Genomic DNA, 17,779 nt, shown 5'->3' on the forward strand with positions numbered 1-17,779 from the left:
TTCTTCCAGCACTCTGACTTCCTGTAGCATTTCGGACGGACGCGTCACTACTTGTTAGTTGGAGATATAGTTTCTGGCAGATGCTTTGGTGGCCTATATCTCATAGCCATAGTTTATTTTGTTATAAATAACTTTTGTTTCGCTCAAACAAGAACGGTTGATACTGAAGACCATATTTATTGTTGACAAAACTGCAAAAACGGATTGTGTTTGTTTTATTAAAAATATAAGGAAATTTTTGATACATTCGCATTTCATTCACACTTGACACAACACATCATCTCCGCAAACGGCAGCTGGATAATTTTTGTGTTTACCGGTGTTAGTGAAAAAAAAAAAAGAAAGAGATTTTAAATATTTGAAAAACGGAAAAGAGGTTTAATAAAGTAATAAAATAACCAAAGAAAACAATTTTAAGAACGAAAAGGAGGGAAGGAGGAGGAATCTCTCGTGAGAGAAAAATTAAGAAGCAATATATATATTCAATTATTATTTTTTGTTTTTTCTTTGTGATTTTTTCTTTCTGTGTTCCCTGTGACAACAACCAAAACAACATCAGCCCGTCTCCCTATGGAGACTGGGTCTGATCTTATAACTACTAATAGAGACTGTTTTGAAAATTTTTACATGAACGCCACTGGGCACACCAAGAGATCGAAAATGGGTGAGAATAATATTCTTTTATCTGATAACGGAGAAGCTAGCGCAAACGTTTTAATTCCGCCTAGTAGACAAGCCCTCTGATTTGGGTGCCACAGCCGCCCCCAATCTCGAGATTAATTTGTACGATTGCCTTTCCAACTGCAATTTTGTCGTTTTTGTCGAAACGTGTGCGGACGCAGAAGGAAATCGCATCAATATTAACTCCAATCTCTATTTTTATGATTACTTGAAGGATTTCGGTATGTATGGCTTGAAAGAATTAAAAGTTGTCAGCAGGGGTAAAGCCAAACTGCTTTTCAGCTCCGCTGCCAATGCCAACAATTTTGTTATGAATAATGAATTTAATAAAAAGAATTTAAGAGCGTACATACCGAGGTCGTTCACTGAGAGATTTGGAGTTATTCGAAACATCCCATGCACATATAGTGTCGATGATATAATTAAAAACGCCGTATCCGATATCCCGATTAAGTCCGCTGTCCGTTTCCAAAGAAGAAATCCCAACAACAAAGACGAGTGGATTCCCACAACCAGTATCAAAGTTGGCTTCAAAGGGAGAGCCCTCCCTAAGGCAATAAAATTTAATTATTGTAATCTGCCGGTCGGATACTTTGTACCCACTTTAAAGCAGTGCTTTAAGTGTGGCAGATACGGTCACGTATCTAAATTCTGGAAAGCTAAAGAGAGCAGGTGCCTTAACTGTGGAAAGCCTCCGAAGTGTGTAAATTGTGAGGCGATGAAGTGCTTGTCCTGTGGCTCAGGTGAGCACAACGCTCTCAATAAGTGTTGCCCAAATAGGGAAATTGAATTAAACATCAACAGGATAATGGCGATTAAAAATCTTTCGTATAAAGAGGTCAAAGAGAATTTTTCCGAAAATTATTTCGAATGTCTCGATGACAACACTTATGACGGCAATTTCCCTCCACTGGGGAACACGTCTGCAATTTCGACCAAGGATGATAATCAAAATGCCAACAAAATCTTAACCAAAAACAAATATAATGCTGTCGTCAAAAGGAAATTGGTTCCCTCCAAATCTCTTATCAAATCACCCACCAAGCCTTCTCCCAATACACTCCCCAAGTCGTCTGGAACAAGGCTTCTTAGACGGAAAATTTCAAACAACTATTTGCGGTCTCCAGAACTTGAAAGATTAATTCTCACGATTCAAGAAAGTATCCGTCCGATGATCCCTCACAATTTTATTAAAGAATTTGAAGAAAAAATGTCTGCTTGTGCTATTTCTGCTGCAAACAAGATTGATTTTTGTATCTTAAGTGAAATTTTTCTGAAAGATGAAAACTGTGTCGAAGTTAAAGTTTCGAATTATGCCTCAGCCACAAAATGCCGAAATGATGGCTATGGTGGTGTTAGTATATTAGTTAAGAAAGGTGTCAATTTCAGACGTATTCCCTATAACTCTGCCGTTGGCATCATCATCATCAAAACCATCAACCTGAAACCGAATTTTTTCATAACCTCATGCTACTTTCCACCCAGTCTCGATGTGCAAACCCATCGTGATGAGATTCAGAGATTATGCGACTTTCTTGGCGGTGAACAAAATGTGATTCTAGCTGGAGATTTCAATGCAAGACACCGCCTGTATGGCGATCAAGTCTCTACCAACAAAGGCAAAATCCTTGTAAATGCCATCAATTCCAGCAGTTTCAGTGTCTTAAATAACGGCAATACTACCTTTCACTGTAACCGGACCGGTCGCACGGCGAGCAGTGTCTTGGATCTAACTTTCTCTAACTCAACTATTTTATTTTTCAACTGGAACACGTCCAATGTTTCCATTGGCAAAAGTCAGCACTCCCCCATTATATTCCACAGTTGTAACAATTCCGTCAAGAAAATAGAAAATTTCATTTCACGCAACTTCCTTATGGACCGTCTGTCTAAAGTTGATCTTCCTTTTGATTTATCATCAATTCAAAGTGCCTTTCAGTCTGTGATCATGTCTGCTAGAACCAACTTCCCTGACATTGAGTCCTTCTCACCTAAACCTTGGTGGAATTTTTCCCTGTGAACACTTTTCCGCAAATACCTAGCTGCAAGAAAAAAAATGAGTAAATATGCCAATCCAGCCAACTACATTGAATATATGAAAATACTGAAAGAATGGAGGTCTGCAGTTAGAAAGGCGAAAAAGGCACACAGAGCCATCGCTATTAAAGAGTTGTGTGGTAACGGCAACCCACGTTCCTTCTGGAATTATATCAATGGTCATCGACATTCTAGTCGAAAATTAAGCGGTTGTGCTGTATGGAATGACCGTGATAATAAAAAATACTTAGATATGCTCAAGAGCTACATTCCAATTGTTAATCCTATTACAATGCCTTCAAATCCTTTTAGTAATATCAGTAAGACACCCTTTTCATTGCATGAGCTAATATATGTTTTACATTCCAGAAAGAGAGCTACTGCTGCAGGTTGTGATGGAGTCAAGTATGACATGCTCAGAGCACTGTCTGGAGGAAGCTTTAGCATGCTTTTGCATGCAATTAACAACTGTTGGTCCACCAACTTTATACCCTCTGATTTGCGTTACATCAAAATAGTTCCCATTCCCAAGCCAGGCAAAGACTTAAATGATTTAAGTAGCTTCAGACGAATTTCACTAATATCTGTATTCATAAAGACCATCAACCTCATGGTTAAGGAGAGACTAACTGCTTTCCTGAAAACTAAGAACATTATTCCAGCTCGGTCTTACGCCTATCAAAAACGCAAATCTACGAATATGTGCGTTAATGAACTGTGTTTTCTCATAGCCAGCTTAAAAAAAGCAGGGAAAATGGTTGTCATGCTCTCCCTGGACATCAGCAAAGCCTATGACTGTGTCAACTTGATTAAGCTCGGTAGAATTCTCCTAAACTTTTCGATTCCTCTTCAAATGCGGCTGTGGATACTTAATTTTTTATCCAGGCGTGTGTTGGTGATGGGTACCGAAAAAGTTGAAATATACGGTGGTATCCCACAAGGCAGTTGTTTAAGCCCCATACTCCTCAATTTATACGCAGCTTCTTTGCATGATCTTCAAGATGACAAAACTCACATTTTTCAATATGCAAACGATTTTCTAATCGTATCTGCGGACTCATCTTTCCCAGCAGCTGTCAATAACCTCTCGATGAAAGCGAACTTGTTTTTCGATGCATGCGCTGATCTTAATTTATATTTTAACCCCAGCAAGACAAACACTATTTATTTTGCCAAAGGTTCTAAACGTGAAATCAGACTTTTTATTAAAGGTACCCAAGTTAATTAGGTAAAATCTCTTCGATTTCTTGGGAGAATTTTAAATGACAGCTTAACCCTTCGTGGGCATTATGAAAAGGCGTTCAAAGATTGTCAGTCTGGATGCAACATCATCAAACTCATGACAAACAATCAGGTAGGCTTGCCTCCCAAAAATGGTTTGACCGTTTACAAATCTCTAGTCAGGTCCAAAATTGAATTTGGACATTCCATATGTTGCAATTTCCCAAAATATATTGAAAAACGTATACAAGCATTTGAAAACCGAATGTTGAAGCGTTGTATTGGACTGACCCCCTCAACTCCTCAACATATTCTCAATGTTATATCTGGTGAATGGCCAGTTTCCGAAAGAGCCCTTTTTTGCATTGCCAAGGAGTTAATTAAAGTCAAGATGATAAATCCTTCCTTTTTTCAGGAAATTATATCTCTCAGTGATACTGTCACTTGCAGCTATACTTTTTGCTATCAAAAACTTCGTCATATTTTTGATAAGTTAGATTCAATTCCCCCCTTGAATTTCATTACCAGCAAATGCAAAGTCTTCATGAACATTCTCGAACCGATCTCTACCTCAAAACAAAATGTCAACTTCTCTTGTATAAGGTTGTTATGCCAAGAAAAGCTCCTTTTTTATTACAACAACGGATATGATATATATGCCACTGACGGTTCCGTCGGACATGATGCATCTGGCTTCTCGGTCGTGAAACATCTATCTGAAACAATACTTCGAGTCAAAGTGGAAGAGGAACTTTCCTCTACTTTTATTGAGTTGCTCGCCATTCGACATGCTATCATGGTTGCTATTTCCGATGGTATCAGACGTTTTGTTATTTTTTCCGACAGCAGGTCAGCTCTACTTCTAATAAATAAAAGAGATGCAGAAAATCAATATGTGTTTGACATTCACAAGACGTTGCACGAATCTCAAATGGATGACTGTCAGCTCGTTTGGGTACCTGGCCACTGCGGCTTTTTTTTAAATGTAAAAGCCGACTTTCATGCAGGGAGAGCTCGTGTTGATGGGACAATTTTGTCCATCAAATATACTCCCAATGAAGCAATTCGGGCAATTCGCAACCACATCCTTCAACAGCTAAACGACGAATTTAAAGTAATCGCGCGCGTTAAATCCAATCGTCTTTTCTATAAATTAAATCCCACATTTCAATTCAAACCCTTCTGTGTATCTTCTTTTAATTCCTGGGAAATCAAAATTCTTTATAGACTCATGAGTGGTCACACTTATGACAAAGTTTATTTAAAAATGATTCGCGCTATACCATGTGATGTTGTTGAGTCTGCTGAGCATCTAATCTTCAGATGTCACAGGCTTGATGGCATTAGAGATTCCTTTAGCTTCTTCAAGTTATATGGCTGTCTCCTCGATCTCTTTGCAGCAAAAAATGTACGTCATCTCGGGAAACTAACTTGCTTTATTAGAAAAGCTAATTTATCCTTTTAGAATTTTTTTTTTTTTCTCTTCTTTCCTTTTTTTTCTTTCGTTTTTGCGTTTAATAATCTTCTATTACCATAGCATTGCTTTTCGTTTTCAGCCAAAGTTTGCAACACTGTTTAACTCTCAAGAACTCAACAAGCACAATTACACACACATACACAATTACACTTAACATGCTGGCTGCAGTTATTACGGCCGCTCTTTTTTTTGTTACGTTTTGTACATAATTGTGACCAAAAACTACAACAATTTATTATTTGGACATATAAGCCACAAATCTATTGGCTTAGTCCATCTCTGTTCAACATACCAAAAAAAAAAAAAAAAATTTTTGATAAAAAATATGTAGTTATGTGAGACTTCATCACCAAGAAACAGAATTTTCTGGGAAAAGGAAGGATTCAGTAGCTTAATCTTAATTGGCAGAGCCCTTTCGGTGACAGGCAATACTCCGGAATGTTGCTGACTCATTACTTTATTAAAATGGTACTAGTTAAACTTACATACAGGCATTTTTACGAGATACAGGTGTTGTGAGCGTTTGTGTACTACAGACCTATAAAATGGATTACTGATATGCATTATATATGCATGTTCTTATTCAACGAAAATTTTTGGGTAAATAAACTTAGCACTGTTAGATTGCGGTCGCAAAGATTCGAGATGGAATATTGAAAGTTAGATTAACAGCCGTATCGGCTGCGACCTGTCGGTGGTGAGAAGACAGTGTGGGCTTTTGACATAATTTTTGACTTTGTAAGGCCTTTGTATGCCTTGGTGTTCCGAGGCAATGATTGACGATATTATGTCTATTAAAATTAAACTGGAGAAAATTTTCCAATTATTGCCAATAACTTACAAGGTATACTGCGTTCAACAAGTTTGATACAAATATTAACAGGAGCCAAATGAAAACACTGATACTAACCAGCTAATAAGAACTTAGATACTAAACAACTTTGCACATCTCGTACATGTATTTATGACAGGAGGGGTAGAAGAATTGCACTTTAGATCCGCGATAACTTATTAAACGCAGGCGTTTTGATCCAACGCAAACATAATTTATTTTCGCTGTCAACTTATACTAACTTATTGGTTTAAAAATATAGAATGACGTATTTTTTACTTCGAAGAATCTTTTTTATTTTCTGACAAATTATAAAAAAAAATGCAGTATATATATAAATATATACATTTACAAATACATGCATTTTTATGTTTCTTTTTACATATATTTATTAATATATATATTTTACGTATTTTGTAAATATTTATATTTTGATATATATTTATATGTATATACATACGTATAGGTATGAAATTAGCGTATCTAAGCACGTTAACATTATATTTAAGTGTACAGCTATACGGTTGAATAACAAAGTTTACAATCCAAAGTAAAAAGGAAATGATATTCACTGAAAAAAAAAAATGTGCAACAAATTTAAAAAATTCACGAAAAATTAACAAGAAAAAAAGATTCTATTTCATCTAATTATTTAAACGTCTTTTTTTCATCATCATTTTGCGTTTCTTTTCCATAGCTTCTAGTTTCATGTCTTCCAAATCTTCTTGTATACCTGTAGCGAAAATAAATTAGGAAAAAATCTTTCAAAAATATACGCTTTGTTACCAATTTTTTTGCTAATATATTCTTCCCTTTGAACTTGAGCAAAACTCGATTCCATTGCAGCGTCATCTTCGTCCAAGTCACGATACCTATTATAATATTTCACATCATAAAAAAATCTTTCTGTTACACATCAAATTAATGGTTTCTAATGATATATTATGAACTTTGCCGTCATCTCATTCTGTTCTTCGTTTACTACTATCAATTTCTAATAACTAAAAAAAAAATTAATTATTGAATAGAATAACTTCAACCTGTGTTACGGTTTGTTATTACCGAATTATGATCTTAGAAACAGAAGAAAAATTCATTGGATGAGTAGAAAGTAACAAACAAAACTATTATAAGAGAAAAGAGATTGATAGTCTCTTGTGAACAGATGAAGTCAGTAAATTAGAAAGATACAGATAATATGTACTTATTTCTTAACGAAAAATATATAATTTTGAACGTTTAATTTAATAATCATGAATTTCAAGTAAAAGTGGACATAAATAAGGTGTTTCAAACCTGGACTTATCATATCCAAATATGGCTTTAATATGTGTTGAATAGTCCTCTTCGGCATCACCATCATCAATAAAATCGTCCATTTCCGAATCATATTCTGAATCATCTTCATCCTCCAAAATTCGCCCTGAAGTGGAGAATAAAATGTGAAAACTAAAAATTAAGTACGTTAAATTTTAGTCTCTCACTTTTGGATGCCATATTAGGCTTTTTATTACTAGTCCTATTGTCAACTGATTTTTTTCTAACATCTTCAAGTGGAATATGTCGTGATTTTTGCGTATCTGGATGCGGAAATGTTTTTGCATTTTGAGTTTTCATGTCCCGTGTCGAATTATTACATGATGGTTTATTGCCGTTGCTGTAAGTATTTTTACTAATGCCATCACCAATCGACTTGCTATTTGAATGTTGGTAAGATTTGTTGTTATTACTGCTTGTATTGTTATTCGCGTTAAGTTTAACATTAGCCAAAGAAGTTGACGATGGTTTCGAAGAACTGGGCTTCGTTGTGGCATTGGTAGAATTTATTGATTTGTTAGGTAATTTTCTCATATCGTCATTAACATTTTTTGTGTTTGAGGGAGCGCTTGATTTGCTAAATGTTTGATTATTAAGTTTCGGTATGCGTCCATTTGGTTCCATGCGATCCGTTGTTATTGTGTTACTATTCTGCTCCTTATGTGCTCTATCGACATTTGTGTCATCATCACGTTGCTTTCCTTTGCGTTCTCTATTTTCTTTCGCTTTCCTTCTCTCCTCTAACTCGCGTTTTTCTTTGGAGGTCAATAAACGTTCAGGTTCCTTCTTTTTCACCTCTGTTGGAATCTCTATAGGTTCAAACTGTTTTTTTTCAGCCAGTTTTAATAAGGCTTGGAAGTCCATTGGAGGCGGTGGAGGTTTTCGATTTCTCAATTTCTTTTTTTCTTCTTCTTTACGCTTGCGTTCATCTTCAAATTTTTCTGCTTCGGGATCATAAAGAGATTTACGGGATGAATGCGATGCTTGACAAGAACGGGACCCATTAGAAGCGTTAGTACTATTGGAAGTAGACGGAGAAGACAGGTTTAGCACTTCCCGCCTGTGACGGGAAGAATTACTTTTCTCTTCTATTTCTTGCGTTAAAGCCGCTTTGACGCGTTCTTTCGTACCAGAAAGATCTTTCAACGATTGAGGTCGACTAGGGGCAAAACCTTTATCTTCCTTAACATCTTTAACCTAAGATATTACCGAAAATGCTAAGTGTCTTTACACGTTTGGATTATTTCACTTACCTTTTCTATGTACTTCTGATAAAAAGCATTAGCCTCAGTTGAGACATACCCATAATCATCTTGATCAGGCTGATCAGGACCTTGTCTAGTTATGGCTGTGTGTTCGCTATCAATGGCATCTTCCAATACAGATTTATTTGCCGATTTAGTAACTTTTAACATTTTTCGTATTTTATTTTTTGACTTCTCATCACGCATAGCTAACAATTTTGCCACCTTTTCCTTATGTTCTTTTTGACGTTCTCGCTCTTCTTGCTCACGCCTTTGCAAAAATTTTTGTATGTTATCAGAGAGTTTCTTCTGCTTGGACTCCTTCTTAGGAGGGGAAAATTTCGTACTATAATATTTACCCTAAAGGAAATAATCATAACCACACAAATTAAACTGTCTGCATTTTTTGCATACGATAATGAAATCAAAAGTCAGTCAATTTGCTTTTATGGTACTTACATTATCCTTGGAATTTTCACTATTTTTCTTGGCCATATGCAACAAAGTACCAAAATCCATTTTATTGTATAGTTTAATTAATTTTCTACTACGAAAAGGTTTCTATTAGAAATAAACAATGAAGCACAAAGACTTTTTCTCGAATCGTAAATTAATACGTGCAACCATAATGAAAAATTACTAGAAACTACAGGCTTTACAGATGACTAACAATGCTGTCAAATTGCGATCATAGGTTGCAAATGTAAAATATAATAAGCGTTGTATTTTCAAAGCTAAGTTTCGAATTTTCATCCGGGCACTAATTATATACCTTGTAGTTAAGCTCTCCTTTGAAAGGCGTATCGCGAGAACTGTTTGATTGAGAGTTATGTATGGCTTTCGTCATTCGAAAAAAATATGGGAAAATAAGGAGCAAATTTGACGTTTGCTTGTTTACAATGATAAAGTTAATAACAAAATCACACAAAAGTAAAATTAAGTAAAATTTTCGACGAAATAAAATGAAGTGAAATAATTTCATATAACCCATATAAATTCATATATTCAGTTCTTAGGAAAACTTTGAATTATGGATTTAAATGTGTATTACTTTATTTTCATTTATGTAATTTGTTAATACATTAATATATAAATTTACTTATAAAGAACACAAAAAAATTTTAAAATGAGACGTAACTTTGCATTATATATATAAAAACAAAGTTTTTAATTTCCGCAAAACATATTACAGCGGATTTATTCTTGATACCTTTCATTTCAATGCAATGAAATTTGAAAGCGGAGAAGATACGCCGGTTTATATTTGTTCACTTATTCGCCTCGATTGGGAGGCCTCTAGCGAAACATTGACATCGTCGTCAAAATAAGTTGCCTTCATCCAGGAAATTAAAAGTTACTTCCATAATTTTCATGTGGTCGCAAAATCTACGAATAATGTATTTATATGCATATAGATAAATCGTATGTCTATGTAGATTAACTCACCATTCCATTTCGGCTGCGCTTGACTTTTCGGTTTACGAAGCATTCTTCATTTTGTGCGGGCATGCGAAAATAAATATGGATTGTATTAAACAGCTTACAAACAGTTGAAGCAAAATAAAAACTTTAAATTTGTGAAAGGTATGTAAATTAATTCACTTTTTATTTGCTTTTTACTCCATTTGCCTAACTAATATTTTTAAGTCGCCGAAGCTTGCAATCAATTCTGATTCACCCGTCTTCCTATATATCGACATATACTTTCGCTGACGAAAGACATATATAACTCTCAACTGGGAGCTAGTTAAATAAAAAATACATAATCAGCATCTATTATATACGTAGGATGGAACATTTCGTTGGCAATATTTGCGAAATAAAATTATTAAGTACTACCAATAAAAACGAAGTACATAGATTGCCAATATTTTGTTCAAAATTGAGATTAGGGGATTCTCTGGGACTCTCACGTCGCGGATTCTGTCAATAATTTCTTGATGTGACGTCACATTTTTTCAAACGTTTGCAAAGCAGAAGCGTAAACAATTCCCTGCTTTTAAGTAAATAAGAAAGATGCTTGACGAATTTAATGACGAAGGCGCTTCTTGTAGTGAAACAAATCTTTTTTACTACAAATTTGTCAGATTTATCTTAAAATAATTTATAATTATTGTTTTGTAATTTCAGTCTGTTTAAGTAGATCGTTTTAAAAGAATTGTCAGAAGTACGTGCTGCATTCGCGACAACAAAGAAAAAATAACTTTTCGTGCTCTCTAACTATGACGAGACAATGATATTTGCAATCGGTGATTGGAAGCGTTACTCAAGACGGTGACGTTCCTCCGTAAGCGAACCATGAATGATTTGTTGCCGTTTTCTTTGAGGACATTCAAAATAACCATTTTAGCTGTAGGCCTTTTCAAAACACCACTCGAGGCCTTTTCGTTTACCCTGCATAACTTTCCATCATTGACCTTTGTCAGCTCAATGATAACGACGTTCATCCACGTATTCTAGGCAGATTTTCGTGGCCAATCATGACGATACCATCCATTTTTGCGAGACGTCATTTAAAGAACCTTTTTCCTCTTCGTGTAAGGTTGGGGGCATACTCTTTTACTCATCTTTTCCAGAAGTGAACAGTTGGCTTCATTTCCGTCGGTCCCGTATACTGCCTAGGCTATAATTACATATAGCTCTTGCTCCAGAAATAAATCCTAGGGGTAGATGGTTTGGAGTAACAGCGCCGTGATGTACGCTGCTTCACATATTGCATATTGAAACGATATAAAGAACTTATGGGACGAAGCACCGTTCCCATGTTCCTCCCATAGGTAGGGCGTTGGAGGACTAAATATCCATTTGATGGTGTCTTGATGCTGGGCTTACCTGTTGAGGTCTATTGCTCTACCTTCCTCCTTGAACATCTTCACGTTGGCCTTGAAGTTGGCGGGTGGTCGGTAAATGATTTCCTAGGTATCCCCCTTCGATTTGTGAAGTTTTTCATGCATAAAATGCAAGAACTCATATCTAGGCTATGGTGTACTACAATATGTACTGTACGGTTCTTTAGGCAAGAAAAACAAAATCCCACCTTTCCTGGCTGCTCCTTCGCGCTGCCACCGTAAATGAACCAAAAACGTCTATGCCGGTATATGTGAATGGAGCTTAGAAACTAGCCTGTCTAGCATATGGTATTGGTTTCATCTGTGGAATCATTGGAGTTTCTGCGTTATTCTCACATTATTGGCATCCTTCGGGTAATTTTTGCATAAAAAGTGCAGCCGGTTAATATGGAATAACCTTCTTATTTTATTGATGATACCTTCATGAAAACAGTGCGATTGTTCATAATAATGTATTACAATTAAAAATGTTATATGATGGTTACATAATAAGATGATCGGTTTATTGCAAGGAATCGTTTCCGCCCCTCCATGGGCGCGTAATTGACCGTCGCCGTTGAGGAATCCATTTAACTCTAGCTATGTTCGTTAACGCTTTCAGCACGCTTGTGTTGAATGATTTTAATTTCAATTTTGTTTTTTTTTTTTTTTTTTTGGTAACTACAAAGTTTATAAAAGTCACGAAAGAGTCCGACCCAACAAAAGTTTGAGAAACATTGGGATCGATATGTGCGGTTTGCGGCTTGCTTTGTATAAAGTAGATATTGACCAGACTGAACAATAGATCATTGGCAGTAACGCCCCCTTCCTACAATACATTTTACGTAGTTTTTGAATTCGCATTGGAGAATACCTTATAATAACACTCTTCTTTTGTGGAACGTATCACGGTTTTTGTTTGGTTACACAGCCTACTATATGTCTGCCAATTATCATTATCATTATTATCATGCTGAGTATCATGTTGAAATGCTGTTTACGAGCGAGCGCAAGTATGTAATATCCCGAGAGTTAACTCAGGAATCGTACCTGTAAGAGATTCTAGTACTAGGATTAGCAATAAAGCGCAGAAGACCATGAAATAATTCTATTAGAAGGATCGGCAGATTAGGAAAACAGGAAAAGTCAACAGCACGTAAGTAACTAGTAATGGCATTTACATACGCTGTACTCTAGTTGGTGGAAAAACTAATTTCTTCAATCTAATCCTCTTTAACAGAGAGGTCAAGAAATATTAAATCATGATAAGATATGTCACGAATTGTTGTTTGACTCGAATTAGTAAAAGTTATATTTCCACTCGTCTAGAAGCACTCTATAAAGGAACTAGATCGATATTGGGGATTGAAGTGGACTGGAAGGGAATTATGCCTATAGGTCAGACGGTTACGGTAGCGGAGGGACCAGAGATAGGCACATTTGGGTGACTGGAATATATCATAATTTAAGTCACCAACTATAATCACATTTAAGGCACCAACTATGATCACATTATTACGTCAATAAAGCCATCTGTTCTCTTTCAAATGCGTCTGTGGATGCTCGGGCACGGTAGGTTACTATTATCATAGGTAAGTTCTATAAATAAATTCTCACAAATTCCTTCAAGTGAACCTTTAAATACTACCCTAAACTCTCACTCTGTCTCTCTATTGAAAGTCTTGGATATATAAAGGACGGAGTCTCCGTCTCTACTCATGGGGCGATAATTTCGGCATACATTATAGTCAATAGGATCGTAACAATTAAGGTCGAATTATTTGAAATATGTTGCTTAAGCCAAGTGTCAATAATGACTAACATTTTAAAGGTCAATTTATAAAAAACGTTAGTAAGTACGTCCAATTTAGATGAGCGAAGAGAGGAAAGAATGCTTTTATGCGAGCAATGTGAAAAGTGGTGTCATTACTTATGGATAGATTACTGAAATAATTAGCAGTGGTAGTAGCTCCGAGGTTGTTATTAAGGCACATGAAAATGTGATATATGATTTGAGCGTTTGACACGTCTAGTTGAAAAGAACAATGGATGTATAGCAACAGGATTCCCTAGTGCGCTAAAGGTCTCCGCTTGCAGGGCACTTGGTTTTGCCGAAAAGAAGAGCCAGATTTTAATATATTCAAAATAATGTACGCATGTTTCGTCCCACCTAAATCGGACGCTGAAGTCAGAGTTGTTGTTATTTACATTAAAATTTTAGATAGCTTCAAGTTATATCTTAGTACAATATAAATCATTTTAATTTTTCTTTCGTTCTTACAACTATTCTTATTGCATCGTTCACATTGGTATAATTCAATGTGATGCAATCAGGCGCCGGCTTACGTCTAGTAGAGTATTACTTAACACAAATCAATCATCGCACTTTTGAGGGACACGTGCAAATGGGTATGGTCACAGGTTGTAACTAGAAACCAAAACTTCAGTATATTTGAATAACATTTAAATTATGTAATTGATTTTGTGTTGACCAAAATGCATACATTGTATTTGAATAAGTGAATGAACATTTTGATCGGTCTTCGATCGGTTCGAGCAATTTGACAGTATTGTATAAAAGTTGAACGCATTACAACAGATAGGCAATGTTAATAGCAGTTAATAGCAGTACTAAAGACGTACAAATATATGTCGCAAGTATAAATAAGGTACAGAAATCTAAATTAATAAGCAACAAACAACATAGATATTTAATTTTTAAATTCTGTACTGTAGTACTGCTTTATTCATATCGTTCGGTAATAGATTGGTGTTGAGAATAGACCCGATTTTTATGACGAGCAATTACGTTGGTCACTGAAGTGGGCAAACCCGACATACGGATACTAGGCTGATAAAAGCGTTGAGGATTTCTTAAATGAGTCCCTGGAGTCCATAATTAGACACGGTGGCCAGAATATGTGTCTGTCTGTCCGATGTCTGCCCATGTACATTTGTGTTCTTGCTACAGGTCGCAATTTTTAATATTTTATTTAAAATATAGGTCTGGGACAATTGCAGGTATTAGCAATATTTCCTGCACAACTACTCGGGCTATCCCTCGTAGACAAGATTGAAACCCTATTAGGTTTTTGGCATCCGTAAATCCGCATTTCTCAGTCATTTTTGTAAAACTGCTAACGAATAGTGGCCATTCTTCTTGATTACCGTTGAAAGTTGGCAATTCTCTCGGTGGCGCGCGGCGATTTGTACACTTGTTGGTTGCGTTATTGGTGACATATTTTGCGTCCTCTGAATCAGTTGCTGCATATGACGATACCTCTTTCCATCCATGTTGCTATTCCAGTGTGTCTACTACATGTGTCCATATATACTTTGCAAGTAAACAAATTTGTAAATTTTATTCTGGCTTTTATTAATTTTATTGTGGCTTTTATTAATTTTAATTACAACTATTTTATAGTATGTAGTTATATGATGTTATAGTTATATTATATTATATTACAAAAACTAAATGACCTCGCGTTAAATAAATCAACTGCTGCATGATGCTGTTATCATATTGAGTTGTCTAAATAAACTGCTCATCCCCATGCCAACTGTCGCTATATTTTGATTTTGTTGTTCAAAATGCAGATCTTGTATTTTATGCAAGAGTTTACAGCAAACAGTGAGAAAGTCTTGATATGACGTAACAAAATATTCTCTTTGCTTTGTCTTTTGACACTTCAAAAAATCTGGTTAGATCCAGTGATCGTGTTAACTTCCACTCGTTTAGGTGAGGGCTGTCCTCGGCGCTTCTATAACTGTCAACTATAGTTTGAATATTATAACTTTTCAGTTCTTTCATCTGTGCTGAACGTAGTTTGAAAAAACGTAGAATATGACGACAATGATGAGAATGGCAAGGCTAGAACAGCTGGTCCTATGATAAGTCTGCTCTTGACGTCTTCAATGTAGCGGGTGTTTTTAATATTCAGTCTACGATGGTAATGGACGTTCAATATATCCTGTTGGCTGGTAGGTCCGTTAATTTGAATTTCATCAAACAAACTTATCCACGTAAATTTCTGTAACAGTTTTCTCAGAACCCGCAGAAGTTTTAATTATAATCGAATCGTTATTAATAATTATTATGTCTTCATTGGTTACTTATAAAGGTAAATGATGGTTAGGTGGTATGGGAGAATGTGTCGTGATACCAGAGTGAAGTTGCTAAGTGCACGCGGGGTGTAGCCATTCTTTACTGAAGGTTGATGTCAAAGCTGCACTACAATTTGCGATTGCTATAATTTGACTTCCACAGTCGGTGTCATTGTTATCGCCAGCGAAATGCAGTATTGTTCTATTACGCTCCACAGGGAAGATAATTAATTTCTTGCAGTCTACCTTAGGCTTAAGTCACGTGATTAAGAAATGTAAATAGATGATATCTAGGAGGATTTTAACGTAGGATACTTCCATTAAATCGGCTATGTTTGCATTTGTAGAATGCTTATTTACAATAATATTTGTATCTCGAGAATAAAGTAAGGCAGTGTTTATTATCCCTATTTTTGCAAGTGTAACAAGCATCGTAAAAAGTCTGTAAAACCACAAAGTTCAAATTTTTGAAACATAGCGGTGGCAATATGCAGCATACGCAGTGGAATATTATGAAAATAAACGTAATTTAGGTGTTACGAAACTAATTTTTGATAAGATTATGCGTGCAGCGGCATAGACACCACGTACTAACATTCTTATTGTATAAACATTCGGAATTCTTGGCTGGACAGCATACCGATTTAGAGTAGGTTAATCGAAAAAAAACAATGAAATTTGCCCAAACTAGGATTAGGGACTAGTTTTTAATCCCGAAATATGTAATAATTTTGTAATATAAGAAATGTGATATTAACATAATATGATTAAAACAGTGTAGAATAACTCATATGTGATATGGAATATTCAATAAAATATGACAAAAATATATATGCAAGCAAATCCGATTAATAAATATATAAATAAAATAAGTAAATTAGATAAAGGTAAATGTAATACACACAACATAATTTTATTATTTTTAACACATCTATTAACCGATACGTGAGCGGATTATTGCTATCTTATTGGCTTACTATTACCCTGACTCTCAGTCCTAAATCGTTTATTAAGTTAATTGCATCTAACGAGACAGTTTTCATAGCGTTCCTTTTTGTCACCTCGTTAGACGCAAAATACTGCAATACATATTACCAGCAAATGCTTCGGATTATTACGAAAAGGCATTCTCTTGCAACTTCCTCCAATCTATTTTCTCTATCGAACAGAATCAATTGAATTAAGTAGAATAGAAATGCATATGAAATGCATATGAAAGTTTTAAGTACAAAGCACAATACCACAGCGGTGGTGCAGTTGATGAAGGCTTCATCACGGAAATGGACATTTTTTTGATTCGATTCCGCCTAGGTTTGTATTCGAGCTTTTTTTGTGTAAATGACATTTTGATTAAACTCGAATGTTGATGAAAATAAGAAAATAAGTATAGTGTACATCAATTTTTTTTTTTAAAAATGATAATAATAGGAAAAATATGTATATTAGAAATTAAAAATTAGGAATTAAAAATTTTTTTTAGTAATTATCCAAAAAGAAGGTAAATTTATTTATAAAATAATTTTCATATTAGAAATGAAAACGTGTAACCACTGAAAAATCAGAAATTGAACATTCTGTTACTTATACAGAAATATGTAATTGCTTAAGCAAAGACACACACAATCGTACAAAAGTATTCTGAGATTGCTGTCTCCATACCAAACGAAACGTCGTTAAATCCCGAGACCACTAACTCATTACCAAACAAAAAAGTCGTGAAATCTCGAGGCTGCGGTATCCATACCAAATGACGAAACGTTAGATCATGAAATGATTACCATTTCTAAATACATAAATAAACTAAAATGGCAAATATTCTCTCAAATCAAGCTCTCTTATCACGCACGTTTATCGCATATTCTTTAAGAAAACAATTTTATCAATCAATGCTTTGGTTCGCCTTCCAATTCACTTTCTGTCAATGATGAAGAATTCAACTCAACTGCCCCATTGTCCATAATAAGCTCAAGCAACTCGATCAAAATCTTTATTTTAATGATACTTCTGTGGCAACTCTTTCTGCAATTTTTCTTAAATC

At 35.3% G+C, this 17,779-nt stretch overlaps 1 protein-coding gene across 1 annotated transcript; it reads right to left on the minus strand.

Moving 5' to 3' along the window:
• Positions 1–6,691: 6,691 nt before the first annotated feature.
• Positions 6,692–9,455, minus strand: LOC119637418 (protein SPT2 homolog). The gene is made up of 6 exons (XM_038033438.1): positions 9,269–9,455; positions 8,819–9,169; positions 7,733–8,762; positions 7,545–7,671; positions 7,035–7,120; positions 6,692–6,981 (listed from the first exon to the last, which is right to left on the minus strand). Exons 1-6 carry the CDS (start codon positions 9,326–9,328, stop codon positions 6,893–6,895), a joined length of 1,743 nt encoding a protein of 580 aa, XP_037889366.1. The 5' UTR covers positions 9,329–9,455; the 3' UTR covers positions 6,692–6,892.
• Positions 9,456–17,779: the final 8,324 nt, after the last annotated feature.

Source organism: Glossina fuscipes, unplaced genomic scaffold, assembly GCF_014805625.2.
Source record: "Glossina fuscipes isolate IAEA_lab_2018 unplaced genomic scaffold, Yale_Gfus_2 59, whole genome shotgun sequence".
In the NCBI taxonomy this organism is placed as follows: domain Eukaryota; kingdom Metazoa; phylum Arthropoda; class Insecta; order Diptera; family Glossinidae; genus Glossina; species Glossina fuscipes.